The sequence below is a fragment of the Phyllobates terribilis genome, unplaced genomic scaffold (assembly GCF_046119375.1).
Source record: "Phyllobates terribilis strain yellow unplaced genomic scaffold, ASM4611937v1 Scaffold_1__5_contigs__length_1240528914, whole genome shotgun sequence".
Taxonomy (NCBI): domain Eukaryota; kingdom Metazoa; phylum Chordata; class Amphibia; order Anura; family Dendrobatidae; genus Phyllobates; species Phyllobates terribilis.
In genome coordinates, this window is record NW_027362761.1 from 74,667,706 (window position 1) to 74,682,355 (window position 14,650).

The 14,650-nt window shown below is 42.1% G+C and overlaps 1 protein-coding gene across 1 annotated transcript in view; it reads right to left on the reverse strand.

The window, feature by feature from the left end:
• The window catches only part of SHB (SH2 domain containing adaptor protein B), a 155,231-nt gene that overhangs the window by 54,103 nt on the left and 86,478 nt on the right, over window positions 1–14,650 (reverse strand). Inside the window, exons 4-5 of the mRNA XM_073664601.1 lie at window positions 2,590–2,761; window positions 2,047–2,166 (exon numbers count right to left, since the gene is read on the reverse strand). Of these exons, the coding sequence (XP_073520702.1) occupies window positions 2,047–2,166; window positions 2,590–2,761 (292 nt within the window). The remainder of the gene's footprint in view (window positions 1–2,046; window positions 2,167–2,589; window positions 2,762–14,650) is intronic.

Here is a 14,650-nt window from a genome sequence, read left to right on the forward strand (position 1 = left end):
TGCTGCCAGGAGAGGCAGCTTGGCCTCTGCACCATGGGAGAAGCACAAGGACACGGAACATAGCCTGATGCAGCTAGCTTCGGAGAAGCGCGTCCACTCCTTGTCTAGAAAATTGGCCACCTCTGAGGTGGAAGGTAACCTAGGCAAAAACTATAGAATTAAAAATCCCTCCGTTCTAGAGAAAAAGGGTTTTCATAAGTAAATAGCAACCTTGCTTGTTTTGACAAGCATGTTGCAATTTTAATCATTAATGAACATGAGACAACCCCTAGAAGTTGCTGTACTTAACTTATCAGTTTGATAAACTTAGTGTAATCTGTGCAGCATTCTTCCAAAAAAACAGGCAACAATGGAATTTAAGTTGACTAATCTCTGGAAAAGCTAGGTACCTGCCAATTTCAGGCTCACGGACAGGACACTTTAAACATAGAACACAGAGGTCACATTTCTACAATATACTTTACAATTCAGGAGAAAAAAAAAAAAAATCAAAGTTTATGACTTTGGGGTCCATGGGGAGATCTCACAGCAATACCCCTATTCCTATTGGCGAAGAAGAATTGCAGAGGTTTTTCCAGATAAATTAAGAGGTCGCGCGGCAATGGTGGCTTACAACACATAAGGGAGCAATGCAATTAACCTAGGCCTCAGTTGTATGCCAGGTGACAGCATTACTTCCAATGACTTACTAGAACTGCCTGAGGATTTACATCTATATTTCACTTTACTAATTAAAACATTTAGAAAGGTGACCTATAAAGGCTGACACTAATTATCCAGATAGGCTGTGAGGTCATTAACAGCTAGCAATGGAATGTAGGCTTCTTATACCTGTAAATCACAGCGTCCCTTATCCTAAATAAGACTATCTGGGCCACAAAGAAACCAAATGTCTTTCTCACTGTTATCCGCACGATACAAGCAGAACGGACATTATTTCCCCTACTGGTGCATGCCGGTAAGCACACCAACACAGCTGATGGCGTGCCAAAGCCGAGCAAACACAGCAGGGCGCAGCGAAGCGGCTTAGTGGCACAAGTCCTCACCAGTAATGTATTGATTGCCTTACAAGATTTCACACTAGTTTATACAAAAATGGACTGTGGTTTGTAAAAAGAGAATACATCCATTGGAAGTGCACACTGGTTTTACCCTTTCCCTGCCATGGACACCTCTTTCATGTCCAAGAAATAGCAGATACATTCTGGTTACTAATGCTCATATCTCAGCCTGGATTGCAGCTGTAAAATAAGACCAGAATCTCTGCTGTAGTAGCGACCCAGCTAGAGACTTCAGGGGTTAATGCATGAGCTTCGGGTGTACGGCTCACACTACCAACTCCCACTGTAACCCATGATATTGTATACTGGGTCCTGCTTTAGCTGTGATCCAGGTTAAAGTACAGCCTGTTAAAATGCTCCCATCCTAGCACCCCTTCACTTCCCAGAGGCATACAGGTATACATAGGACTTTTGCTATGGGGCTCCATAATTTGTATTTGGGTGAGCTATGCTGATTTCTCAGTAAAGGAGAAACAAATGCAACTGAGGCTGCAGGCTCTGTCACTCCAGCTCTATTGCCACTCTGCACCGCCTCTTCCTGCTTGACCGATATCCTCTATACATGAAAGGATATCAGTCAAGCAGAAAGAGAGCTCAGACTTCAGGCAGAAACTGCGGTCAGTCAAGCAGGAGGTGGTGGTGTATTGTGGGAATAGAGCTGGAGTGACAAAAGGTTCAGATCTACAGCTTCATTTTCATAAGTTCAAACGCTGATTTCTCAGTTACGGAGGAACAGACTGGCCATATAAAGGTATTGAAGGACTTGTCTTTGAAAGAGCTACATGAGAAAATAAAACAAATTAAGGGTGGGGGGGGTGAAATCCTGCTGATAGATTATTTAAAGGCAGTTCCTTTTTAAAGGCAAAGGGCATATCTCAGCCAAAAACTCAATAGTATTCTTTTTTCTGCAAAAATCCTGGCAGCTTTGCATAGGAAATCCTTCATTTAGCGAATGCTCCCAATAAATCCAATAGAAATTACTTACTTCAGTGACAGGGAATAGTCGTGCTTGCTTGTCTGACTGTTCCGTACAAGGTAACTGCATTCTTTGCACAACCTCAGCAAGTTCTCGGCGTCTATCCGGCTGACGGCTCCATGATACCAACTAAAACATAAAAGATAGTTATTCTAAAACATTATATCAAGAAGGTTTAGGAAGATTCCAATAAATTGGAGCATGAATATATCAAAGAAAGATTAAAGAGTAGCCCATTGATTAATAAACAGAAAAAAATGTAATTAAAAAGGACAAGGTTTTTTTTGTTTTAGCGGTCCTCCTGCCTTCAGAGTTCAAACATTTCCAGTTGACAAGTGTCCCATTTGTGTTCTCCTTTAGGCTGCGGCCATAACTTGCTGCTGGCTGTGCACCTGCGGCAGGTCAATGGCCATATGAGTGTGAAACAAAACTGTGTAGCAATTGGCATTAGCCACTACATGTACTCTCACGCTTACTCTTTACTAGACGTTAAAAATTCCTAAAAAAAAATCACCATGTTCAAAACTTTAAAAAAAATCCACAACAACTCACATTTGTTTCTCCAGTGCAATGTTTGGGTCCACTCTTTCTCCCAGGATACCACAAAGTTCGGGACTTCCATGTTTTATAGGCTTGAAGCCACCTCCAGGGGCTCGGAGCTGTCTACGTCGGTCACTTGATGGAGAAGGCGATGACTGTCTTATCTCACCTCCATTAAACTGAGCTGCAAAAGATAAAAAGGGGATGACTGAATCCAATTACTAATGTCAACCAATAACCCCCCTGGCACAGATACTCTAGAATGTTGCTGCCAGAGAATGTCCACCCTATTAGTAGCAATGTAAGAGATTGGGAAAACGGTTTCCTTCCACATAGATTAGAACTAAAACGCTCTGGTATGAGAAGGAAGCAGTGTTTCCCATTTACTGACAATCACCATTATATCAGTGTTTGACAGCTTCAAAATGTCTTGAGCCTAGAAACTGGCAGTGTGCCACGGCTCAAAAGTTCAGCGAAAACAACGCGCGTCTTGGGTAATAATGATTAGTCTGAACTTTTACTGAAAGCAAGAACTTTGTTTAGTAATAAAGGCTGGCAAACAAATCACTGACAGTTATGACAACTATTTCATCACCGTATAGTGTAAACCGATATCTAAATAGGGCCAAAGACATGGTCAGTGCAATAATAGAAGAACGCGGCTGATTCATACACAAAACACCTTTATTAAGTTAAGTTTTCTTGTACCCGTGATAAAAGGAACAACGTTTTATTGCATAAACAGTGAAATCTAGAATAGTTCTGCTTTTGGATCCACTGATACAGTGGTGTGAAAAGTGTTTGACCCCGTCCTGATTTCTTATTCTTTTGCATGTTTGTCACACTTAAATATTTCAGATCACAAAAAAAATTTAATATTAGACAAAGATAACACAAGATGCAGTTTTTAAATGAAGTCCTTTATTATTAAAGGAAAAAGAAATCCAAACCTACAGGGCCCTGTGTGAAAAAGTGCTTGCTGCCCCCCCTTAAAACAAAAATTAACTGTGATTTATCACATCTTTGGGAAGCAGAGTTCAATTTCCCTAGCCACACACAGGCCTGATTACTGCCACACCTGGTCTCAATAAAAAAAAATCACTTAACTGGGTCCTGCCTGACAAAGTGAAGTAGACCAAAAGATCTTCAAAAGCTAGACATCATGCTGTGATCCAAACCACCTCGGATATGCAGCAGGCCAATGATCCAAAACTCCAGCAAGTCCACCTCTGAATGAATTAAGAAAAACAAAATTAAGACTTTGGAGTGGCCTAGTCAAAGTCCTGACCTTAATCCGATTGAGATGCTGTGACATGACCTTAAAAAGGCGGTTCATGCTTGGAAACCCTCCAATGTGGCAGAATTACAACAATTTTTCAAAGATGGGTGGCCAAAGTTCCTCCAGAGCGTTGTAAAAGACTCATAAGCCACTTATTGGAAACACTTGCTTGCAGTTGTTGCTGCTAAGGGTGGCCCTACCAGTTATTAGGTTTAGGGGGCAATCACCTTTCACACAGGGCCCTGTAGGTTTGGATTTCTTTTTCCCTTAATAAAGACCTTAATTTAAAAACTACATTTTGTGCTTACTTGTGTTATCTTTGTCCAATATTTACATTTGTTTTGTGATCTCAAACATTTAAGTATGACAAACATGCAAAAGAATAAGAAACCAGGAAGGGGGCAAACACTTTCACACCACGGTATCTACCACTCCAATAAGCCTGCTTCTCTCATATATATGGCCATCTGCAGTTAGGTTGGCATCACGTATTCACTAGGTTTGCCATGCCCAGATGAACAAGATTGGTCACACAAGGCTTGTTAGGCCACACACAGTCCTACAAGGGCAGAGTGATACAATTTAAACCTGTCTGCCACACGAAGTCCCAACGAGGAACAGTCACCCATGAAACCTCTTTATATTCATAGTGAAAAAACAACAAAGGAGCAGAAAATGTGGCGCTTCAGGCTCCTTACTCACGGCATCTGTAAACCAGCCTTTTGCTCGGAAATGTGTTTTCAATAAAAGCCATCTTTAAATAATACATAATTTAGAGGGATACAACAAGGCATGGGGGACAGACAAAGCTCTGCAACATGAGGATTTTAACAGCTTCTATATTACAGAGAACCAAAATTGTGAAATGGTTAATATTTCATGAAATGTGAAAAGTAGAATTGCATAAAAGCAATTTGGCATCTGCTAAGCAGGCAGGTTGTCTGATCACAGCACATGAGCGTAGTCCATTGGTATGGGATCACCCTTCTAAAAGGGAATCTGTCAGCAGGTTTTGCTATGTAATCTGAGAGCTGCATTATGTATGGGCAGAGAACCCAATTCCAGTGATGTCTCAATTGCTCAGCAGCTTGGTGTAGTTTCAATACAATCAGTGTTTTATCAGCAGGAGCTGACAATCAGGGGTGTGAACTGATCAGACCACTTCTGTATCTACGGCAGAAAAAAACAGGGATTCTTTCAAAACTGTTGGAAGTAGAAAAAAGGGAGCCAGCTCACCGGATTTAAGCCAGATTCCCTCTGGAGCTTGCACAGTATGTCAGGAAGGAAAGAATCCACACACCCCATAAGCAAAGGCGACATGTGCACCAGAAACGTGTTGGTATTTCTACTGCAAGGACCAATGTGGAGGTTAAAGGGGTTGTTCGATCTAAAATGAAAAGTCTGCAGTCACTCTGACTGCAGACTTCTGAATTCCTCCAGTGCATGCACAGTGCGTGCGCTGTGAGGATTTGCAGGTTTCAGAGCCGGGAACGTCCATGATATATGCATACTCCTGGGCATGGTTGGGAAAGGTGTCTACATTGGCTCTGATCGGCTTGCCCCAGTCTTTTTGCTACTGGTGGCAAGAACCGGTGCAGGACTTCCCTTCTCAGAAGGAGGTGGAATACTTAACAAATGAGAAGGTAAGAAATTGATCTGAGGGTCATGGAAAGGGTTTGAAGAAAGACAAACACCAAGCACTTCAGGCACTGGGCATCTGTCCTAAGTGTAGGTAAAGGCCTCCACCAGTGATGCCAAGAAAAGTTGGAACCAAAGTTGGGGAGATCGGAACATATATACTATAAACCATATTCTAAGGGAAAATTGGAAAATCATTTTGACATACAAACTGGACATTGCCTTTTTTTTAATTGGGGTCCTTCAGAATTCACTTTGTGTTTACTTTTGCACTGATTTAATACATCTGCCAAGCCAGCTTCTTCCTGTAAAACTAAGTAGATCATTACAAATGTAGACTATAATGAGCGATGGCCTCCTGGGAGGGGTACGGCATATAACTCAGTGCTGGCTTTGTACTGTGATTACACAATTATTAAGAAAACTGGGATATTATGAATTCATACATAGGCTCTAAATGCTTTTCATGTTCTACAGTAAATGTCCAAAAGGCTGTACCCTGAAAAAACGCACTATCGCTGGGAGAAGATTTATATTTTATGCACTCTTTGAAAAGTTGAACGTATTAGTCATCAAATGGAATAAAAAAACACTAGAGTTTTTCCATACTTATTCTATAATCACAGAAATATTCCAGGGATGTCAAACAAATACCCAGAGGGCCAAAATTAAAAACTTGTACAAAGTCACGGGCCAACCTTGATATTTATCAAAAAAGGTGTTCAAATTGAGATTATATATATACACACATATACACATATACACGCACACACAGTACAGACCAAAAGTTTGGACACATCTTCTCATTTAAAGACTTTTCTGTATTTTCACGACTATAAAAATTGTACATTTACACTGAAGGCATCAAAACTATGAATTAACACATGTGGAATTATATACTTAACAAAAAAGTGTGAAACAACTGAAAATATGTCTTATATTCTAGGTTCTTCAAAGTAGCCACCTTTTGCTTTGATGACTGCTTTGCATTCTCTTGATGAGCTTCAAGAGGTAGTCACCAGAAATGGTCTTCCAACAATCTTGAAGGAGTTCCCAGAGATGCTTAGCACTTGTTGGCCCTTTTGCCTTCACTCTGCGGTCCAGCTCACCCCAAACCATATCGATTGGGTTCAGGTCTGGTGACAGTGGAGGCCAGGTCATCTGGCATAGCACCCCATCACTCTCCTTCTTGGTCAAATAGCCCTTACACAGCCTGGAGGTGTGTTTGGGGTCATTGTCCTGTTGAAAAATAAATGATGGTCCAACTAAACGCAAACCGGATGGAATAGCATGTCGTTGCAAGATGCTGTGGTAGCCATGCTGGTTCAGTATGCCTTCAATTTTGAATAAATCCCCAACAGTGTCACCAGTAAAGCACCCCCACACCATCACACCTCCTCCTCTATGCTTCACTGTGGGAACCAGGCATGTAGAGTCCATCCGTTCACCTTTTCTGCGTCGCACAAAGACACGGTGGTTGGAACCAAAGATCTCAAATTTGGACTCATCAGACCAAAGCACAGATTTCCACTGGTCTAATGTCCATTCCTTGTGTTCTTTAGCCCAAACAAGTCTCTTCTGCTTGTTGCCTGTCCTTAGCAGTGGTTTCCTAGCAGCTATTTTACCATGAAGGCCTGCTGCACAAAGTCTCCTTTTAACAGTTGTTGAAGAGATGTGTCTGCAGCTAGAACTCTGTGTGGCATTGACCTGGTCTCTAATCTGAGCTGCTGTTAATCTGCGATTTCTGAGGCTGATGACTCAGGTAAACTTATCCACAGAAGTAGAGGTGACTCTTGGTCTTCTTTTCCTGGGGCGGTCCTCATGTGAGCCAGTTTCTTTGTAGCGCTTGATGGTTTTTGCAACTGCACTTGGGGACACTTTCAAAGTTTGACCAATTTTTCAGACTGACTGACCTTCATTTCTTAAAGTAATGATGGCCACTCGTTTTTCTTTACTTAGCTGCTTTTTTTGCTTTTAAAATAAACAATCACAAATGGGGCCTACTGGAATAATATCATATGTAACCAGCAGTAAAAGCATATGGCCCAGTGGCCTAATTTAAATATGTAATAAAGGGAATAAACCTTGAATTCATAAATCTAGATAAAGTATGCTAACAAAAGTGTCCCCCACAGTATGATACCCTCACAGTGAATTCTTCCACATGCACAGTATGGTGACTCTACTGTGCCCCCCAATCAAAGTAGGGTGACCCCAACACAGTATGATGCCCCGACTGTGCTCCCCACATAGTCCTCCATACAAAATAAGGGGCCCCACATAGTCCTCCATACAAAATAAGGGGCCCCACATAGTCCTCCATACAAAATAAGGGGCCCCACATAGTCCTCCATACAAAATAAGGGGCCCCACATAGTCCTCCATACAAAATAAGGAGCCCCAGATTAAAAAAAAAAAAAAAATACATACCTCTTCCTGTCCCCCGCTGCTCCAGTCTCTTCAGCATGTGTACTGAAGCCCTGCACTGCTCGGCAAAGCAGGAGCAAAATAGTTATTGTTCATTGCTTTCAACTCTATCAACCAGGATGCAGATACAGTTAAAAATGCGATGCTGAGCATGGCGGTGCAGGTGTCGCGGGCCAAATATTATCACCCTGCGGGTCAGATTTTGACATGTGTGATTTAGACTCTTAGTGGATCTTTTTTTTCTAAGCCCTATGTTTGCAAAGTAGCACTCAACATTTAGTAACGCTATTCCCGATGACCTAACATTTAGTAACGCCATTATCAGTTTATTTTTATATACACCTAAAAGCAAGCCACGATGTAACAAACACAAAGTCAAAAGTAAATGTTTTGGCCATGTAAGCAAGACTTTCCGATGCAGCCATTATCTAGCGTCGTTTATGAAGTAGATTACATGGAGTGATGTGATTCGGGCTAATGCAACTGAAGACCGAAAGGGAATAGGAAAAGACACGTACGTATATGGGGTAGGTTGTGATTCGCCGCCATCCTGGAGAGGGTAAGATTTGTGTGACATCTCTGGATTGACATGATTGGCTTCAGGTAAAAGGGCGGAATAACTCATTGAATTACACACAGGTTGCCATAAGGATATGTATAATCTGAAGACCATATAAGATTTACTGGTCAGAATAAGCAATAGGGAGGGACTGATCTATACATTGCTCCCCTATACAGAACTGCAAATGATCTAATTGTGGTTTTACTATATGATCATGTGAAACCTAAAGAAATCAACTGGAGTATAAGTTGGTATACGTGCAACTTGTAGGAGCATGGTCACACTGGCCATCAGATAAAACCTAAAGCTAAAAACAAAATGAACATAGAAGCTGCAGTAAGTGAAAAGCAATAGTGCATATAAATAACATAAGGTACTTAGCAAATACTGTTTTTGATCAAAAAAAAGTGCAAAAACCCATCCCACCAGCGACAAGGTGCACCCAATCGTAACGTTCCTAACCTCTAGTACTAAAACCTTATTATGTGTCAAAAATGACCGGAGCCCGATGCTGCTCGGCCCTTATTCACATTAAGATTATTTTTGACACATGGTAAGGTTTTAATACTATAGGTTAGGACCATCCCGATTGGGTACACCTTGTCGCTGGTTGTTTTACGCTTTTTATCAAAAACAGTGTTTACTAAGCAGCCCATGTTATGTGTATGCACTATTGCTTTTTACTTAAAGCAGGGTATATGTTCATTTTGTTGCTATCTTAGGTTTTCTACGATAATGTAGTTTAAAATCTACTTATTTTAGCTTTCAAATGCCATATGACCGGAAGAGGAGGAAGAGGAGTGGTTGCTGTGCCCACTTTAGATAAATAGTCCCGCAGACATTTCATATGTATTCTGGTGATTTTTCATTGTTTGGCTTGAAAAGGGCCATTTATGACCGAAACGTCTCCATATTGCCAGGTTTATGATTGTATCGTGAAGATGGAATAAAGGATCGATCCGGAGCCTAGGAAAACCATTTTGCTCTTGTACACATTCTACTAATGAAAACCATGCATACTAATGTGAACTGGAGAGAAAAGCAAAAGTGTTTATTCTATATGGGAAATGTAATGTCTAATTGGGCAGCATAAGGGAAAATGTTGTAAATAGGTACTAAATTATTCAACGCAAATATTAAGCATTCAGGGATAATACCTAAATAATCATTATTATACATTCTGCTTCACTATAATAATGGTGCAGTGGTCACGTCCTTCACATATGGAATGGTTTGTGCGCATTGCATGCGAGGCAGTAGACTGCATATTTTAGGGCGGTTAAGCAATTGGTGCTACAGTAGATGGGTGACACCACAGGAACTCCATGCCCCGGTGGATGCAGACTGTGGTACCTGCCATTTTGTAGAAGAGCTGCTAGAACGTAGTGATGCATCACCAACATACTGTACACTGCATCCAAGGCAGGAAGGTTGTGTATTATTGGATGTAAGCTTGCCATACAGCAGAGATTTCAGATGACTAAAACGCATCGGTTGTGGATGGTTTGAGAAAGCGAAAGCGGTCATTGGTGGGGGAGCCATTAACTTTAGTGGAAACCCATACTATGCCATGAAGCATGGCAGAGTTGTCATCTTATCGGATGCAGATCAGTTGTTCGGTATAAGGCCACGGCCCCACTATCCGTATTCCGTCAGTATTTTCTCTCAGGAGTGGGAGACAAAACCAGGAGTGGGTGATAAATGCAGAATTGGTGACTTGTTTCTATTCTACCTTTTCTCTGATTGTTCCTCACCTGGTTTTGGCTCCCACTCCTGAGAAAAAATACTGACTGAATACTGACCAAATACGGATAGTGGGGCCGTGGCCTTAAGGGAATAATGAGTTCCACAAGTGGATGTGCTAAAGAAAAAAAAAAGTTCCTGTGCCAAGATAGCAGGAGCACATTTTTAATATCATTTGCAGTGTCCCACCATGCAGAGCCCCTCTGGTTCATAGTCTGCACATATAAAAGCTCCTGGTCAGGGGAAGACGCACGAGTCACTTATGAGTATACAGAACAGCAGGGGTTCACAGATGATACTTTCTCAAGTAACACATTTCTGTTCTTGTTTTATCACAGGAGTGAGCGTTTTTTGCTGCCATCCCCCTGAGCTCATCATAAATCAAGTCCGTGACGTAGGAGCTCCAGTGGTCGCTGATCATATAGACCACTGACTTATTTTAGGATAAGGTCACAGGACTGGTGACGCAGCAGAAATACTCACTCCTGTGATAAAACAGAAGCAGGAGCTGCCATGTCGTCTGTGTACTTACTTATCAAATGATTTATGCTGACTCTCATCAACAGAAGCTGTGTACGTGCCAACCATGAACTGCATGATCGGTCACAGCAAAAAGTATATAGCAGGGGAACATTCATAAAATCTCAGTATCCAGTTGTGGAATTTATTATTCCAACATCTATTGATTAAATGTACTTTGTTAGTCTCTGTAGTTGTGAAAGGGGTTGTCTCACAAACAATGACTGGAAAAGGTCCAACCAGGCAGTTCAACTTTAACAGATATCAGCCATCACTCATTAACGGTCACACCCATCTGTCATAAAAAGACACTGAACAACCACAAAAAAGGGTCTAAATTGGTCATATGGCTATCCCAAATCTCAGCAACATGGCCAACTATACCTTCTTCAATAAGAAAATGGCTTATCTTTACAAACGGAAACCAATGGTTTACACTCTCCTTGGTCACTGCACCAAAACAGTGTGTTGGGTGTCCTACACCCCAGATGAGGGCATCAGATCTCTGGAATAGCAGCCGTCAGATCATACATTGTGGTAATATAATCCTCCATGGCTTGTAGAAAAGCCTGATGCTTTATGGTATATGGGAAAACTGGGGGAGCATTTTCTATTTTGTTACTGCACAAAGTGAAGGGTGTAAAGTGGTCCACGGTGAAACAATTGCTAATAGCATAAAAACACTTGGATTTAATGTGGTCATAAGAGACTCCGCAATATAAAGCTTTCATGAGCAATGGAGATGTTTAACACGCAAACACACGGGCTCCTCAAGAGAATGATTGTGGAGTCTGTGGAAGGCTTGTACGAGAGGATTAGATTTAATTATATCTGTTTCCAACTGCATGGAAAGGTTATTAAAAGCCAATTACCTCTTCTGAATGCAATGAAGCAAGCACAGGCCATCCCAACGTCCTCCTCGCACTACTTAATACTGAAATTAACTGCATTTTAATTCTTCATGATAACGTCCCCTCATGAGAGAAAATCAGGAGGAGGTAAAATACAGAGCAATTTTCTGAGCAACTAGGGAGGAAAAGATATCAGGGCACATTAGTTGTTTAGCAAATCACACCAAAGTATACATGGCTTACCGTCAAACAAGAATCCAACATTACCGGACCACAATGAACGTTTGTTAGTCTGTAATGTAAAGGTATTTTCCGCACAGAGGCAAAGAAAAGCAAATTGTTGTGTGTGGGCAAAACCTGATCGTCTGTGCCTAGAATGGAAAGCCAACAGTTTGCCCGCATTCACACATTCGTGTGTCAAGGTCCAAGTACAGACCACAAATCATGGACAGCCTGCGGATCACCCAACCTGACCTTGACAGCCTGATCTATGCCTCGGAAGACCTCCAGCCGGGCAATCAACGCGGCACTGTGACACATGGATGAACGTGGCCAACCAGCCAGTGCCCACACAGATAGCTGGCAGACTCTGGCATTTTGCAATGGACTGGTTGCCCAGTCTCATAAAATAAAACAAATAAGGGTTGACGATTAAAAAAAAAAAAATAATAGTCAGCAATGGACAATTACAGTAACGTTTCCAGTCGTCCTCCACAGTTATGACTTGTATATGTACAGTCGTGTGAAAAACTAAGTACACGCTCTTTGAATTCTATGGTTTTACGTATCAGGACATAATTGAAAAAAAACAAAAAACCTGCTCCTTCGCCATCACTGGCCTCACGTGACCCCCGGCTGCAGCCAGCTCTGACATCCGCTGATGTCACGACAAGTGCTGGCAGCAGCCGAGGATCTCTGTCCTCTGCGTTCCACGGTGGATGCCAGGCTGTGGACGAGGTTACTCCCCCGCGTCACACCCAGCATCCACCGCGCGCTCTGCCTCTCCCCATTCATTGGGAAAGCGTGCAATGGATGCTGGGTGTGACGCGTGGGGGTAACCCCACCCACAACCCAGCAGCCACCACGGGGACCCCAGTGCTGAGTCAGGCCTCACTTGTCGTGACATCAGCGCGGGGTCATGTGATGCCTGTGAGCGGCCAAGGATAGCGCCGCTCACAGGCAGAAACAGCAACGCAAGGTATTTACAAAAAGTCTTAGGGGCCCCGAGGGGATACATTGGGGGGGGGGGGGGGGGGGGTATTATAAAGTAGTGCACAACTTCTTTAATATACCATGTACACAGAAAGCTGCTAATCAGGGGTGTGGGCGGGGTTAGCTTTCTGAACTCTGCTACATACATCTAAAAACTCTGATAGTTTACTGGGTGCGGCATCTGCGATACAAAGGGATATATAGTTGGAATCAAGGTCTCTTTTCCTACATCAGGCTGCTCTCAGATGAGGCAGCAATAACCTGCTGACAGATTCCCTTTACATTTCTAATGGAAGCAGTAAGTAATAGTTTACACATAGCGTCTGCATTTTGGCCTAGTTTGTTAGATGAACACATGACAAATTCTACACAGTGTCATTATTAGAGGATGTATGCACCTAATTTAAAGGCTATTTAAAAAGGATTAACAGTAGGATCAACCCTCCTAAGACGTCTATATGGACATGTAGGTCAAAGAAAGTTGAATAAAATGATACCTTGATCTAATGTAATGTCTTATTCCAGAGTAATCCACATTTTCTTATATGTAAATGAGCTGTTAAGATCTATGTGCCGGACACTGATCTGCATGAGAATCTGTCTCCAGAGCTTATTAGAAATGACGGGGTGATACCAGTGTGATATGTAACGGCTGATATGTCTACTCTCCTGATCTACATGTAACACCTCTTTCATCTACAATAGGCAGATTGCCAGGGAGATCTGAGCATCACCCATAGATCTTAACAGCTCATTTACATGTAAGAAAAACATGGATTTCTTTGGAATACCAAGATATCATTTTATTCAGCTTCCTAAGACAGATATGCCCATATACGTGACGTAATAGGGTTGATCCAACCAACAGACTCCCTTTACTGGACCAGATTTTTTTATGTCCTCATACATAAAACCATAGCATTTAAAGAGGGTGCACTTTGTTTTTCATATGACTATGTACAGGGGAAGGAAACATTCTGGCTAAAATCACTATAAGCTGGCAGTAACCGTATACAGTATGCACAGCAGGTTTAGACAGCCGGTGATCAGATTGTTAATATGTATGGCCGCTTGCCATGCATTATTGGCATTAGAGTACCCATTGTGTTGGGATTTTCTTCCCAACATACTTGTTTAAGCAAGTTGTAGCCAAGGGACATTTATCTAAACATACACAGGGTAGAAGAATGGTTACCACACAGAAAAAAACACTAAAATCTAAAAGGTGGTTTGCTTTACTTGTCACAATGCCATTAGGTCTGTGATCCAGAAGGTGCAAAAGATGGCAGATGCATCTTGGTCCTGGTGCCACCTTTACCATCTATAGGCAACCAGCTCCCGCCTGCCACATGGTCGGTGGGGCCAGCGTGTTACATGCTGAGGTGTAACCTGGAATAGTATCTAACATAGTAGATATTATTTCTAAATAATGCTCAGGGACACCTCCCAACACATACGAAATAGGCAAGAAGAAAAGCCTATGTAGATGCTACATACCGATGGCATTGCTTGGTCATTCTCAGGTATCTCCAGAGTGGTGCTATAAATAAGATTTCCTCTGGGCTTATGGACCTGATGTAAGGGGAGCAGAACACAACTCATGGCCTGACCTCAGCAGGGGTACTTTCAGAATGTGATTCTGGAGGCTTAGAAATGATATGATGCGAGCTGGGCTATAGACATGGAGCATTTGGTCTACAACCCGGGCGTTTTCTAAGTTACTTTGTACAGAGAGATGACCAAGCAGCAGTGGAAAACCTACATATATCCGCCCTTCCCAAAGCCTGGGATGGCAGGTGTTTTACATACAAATAGCAGCAAGCTCACAGTCAGCCCCAGGCA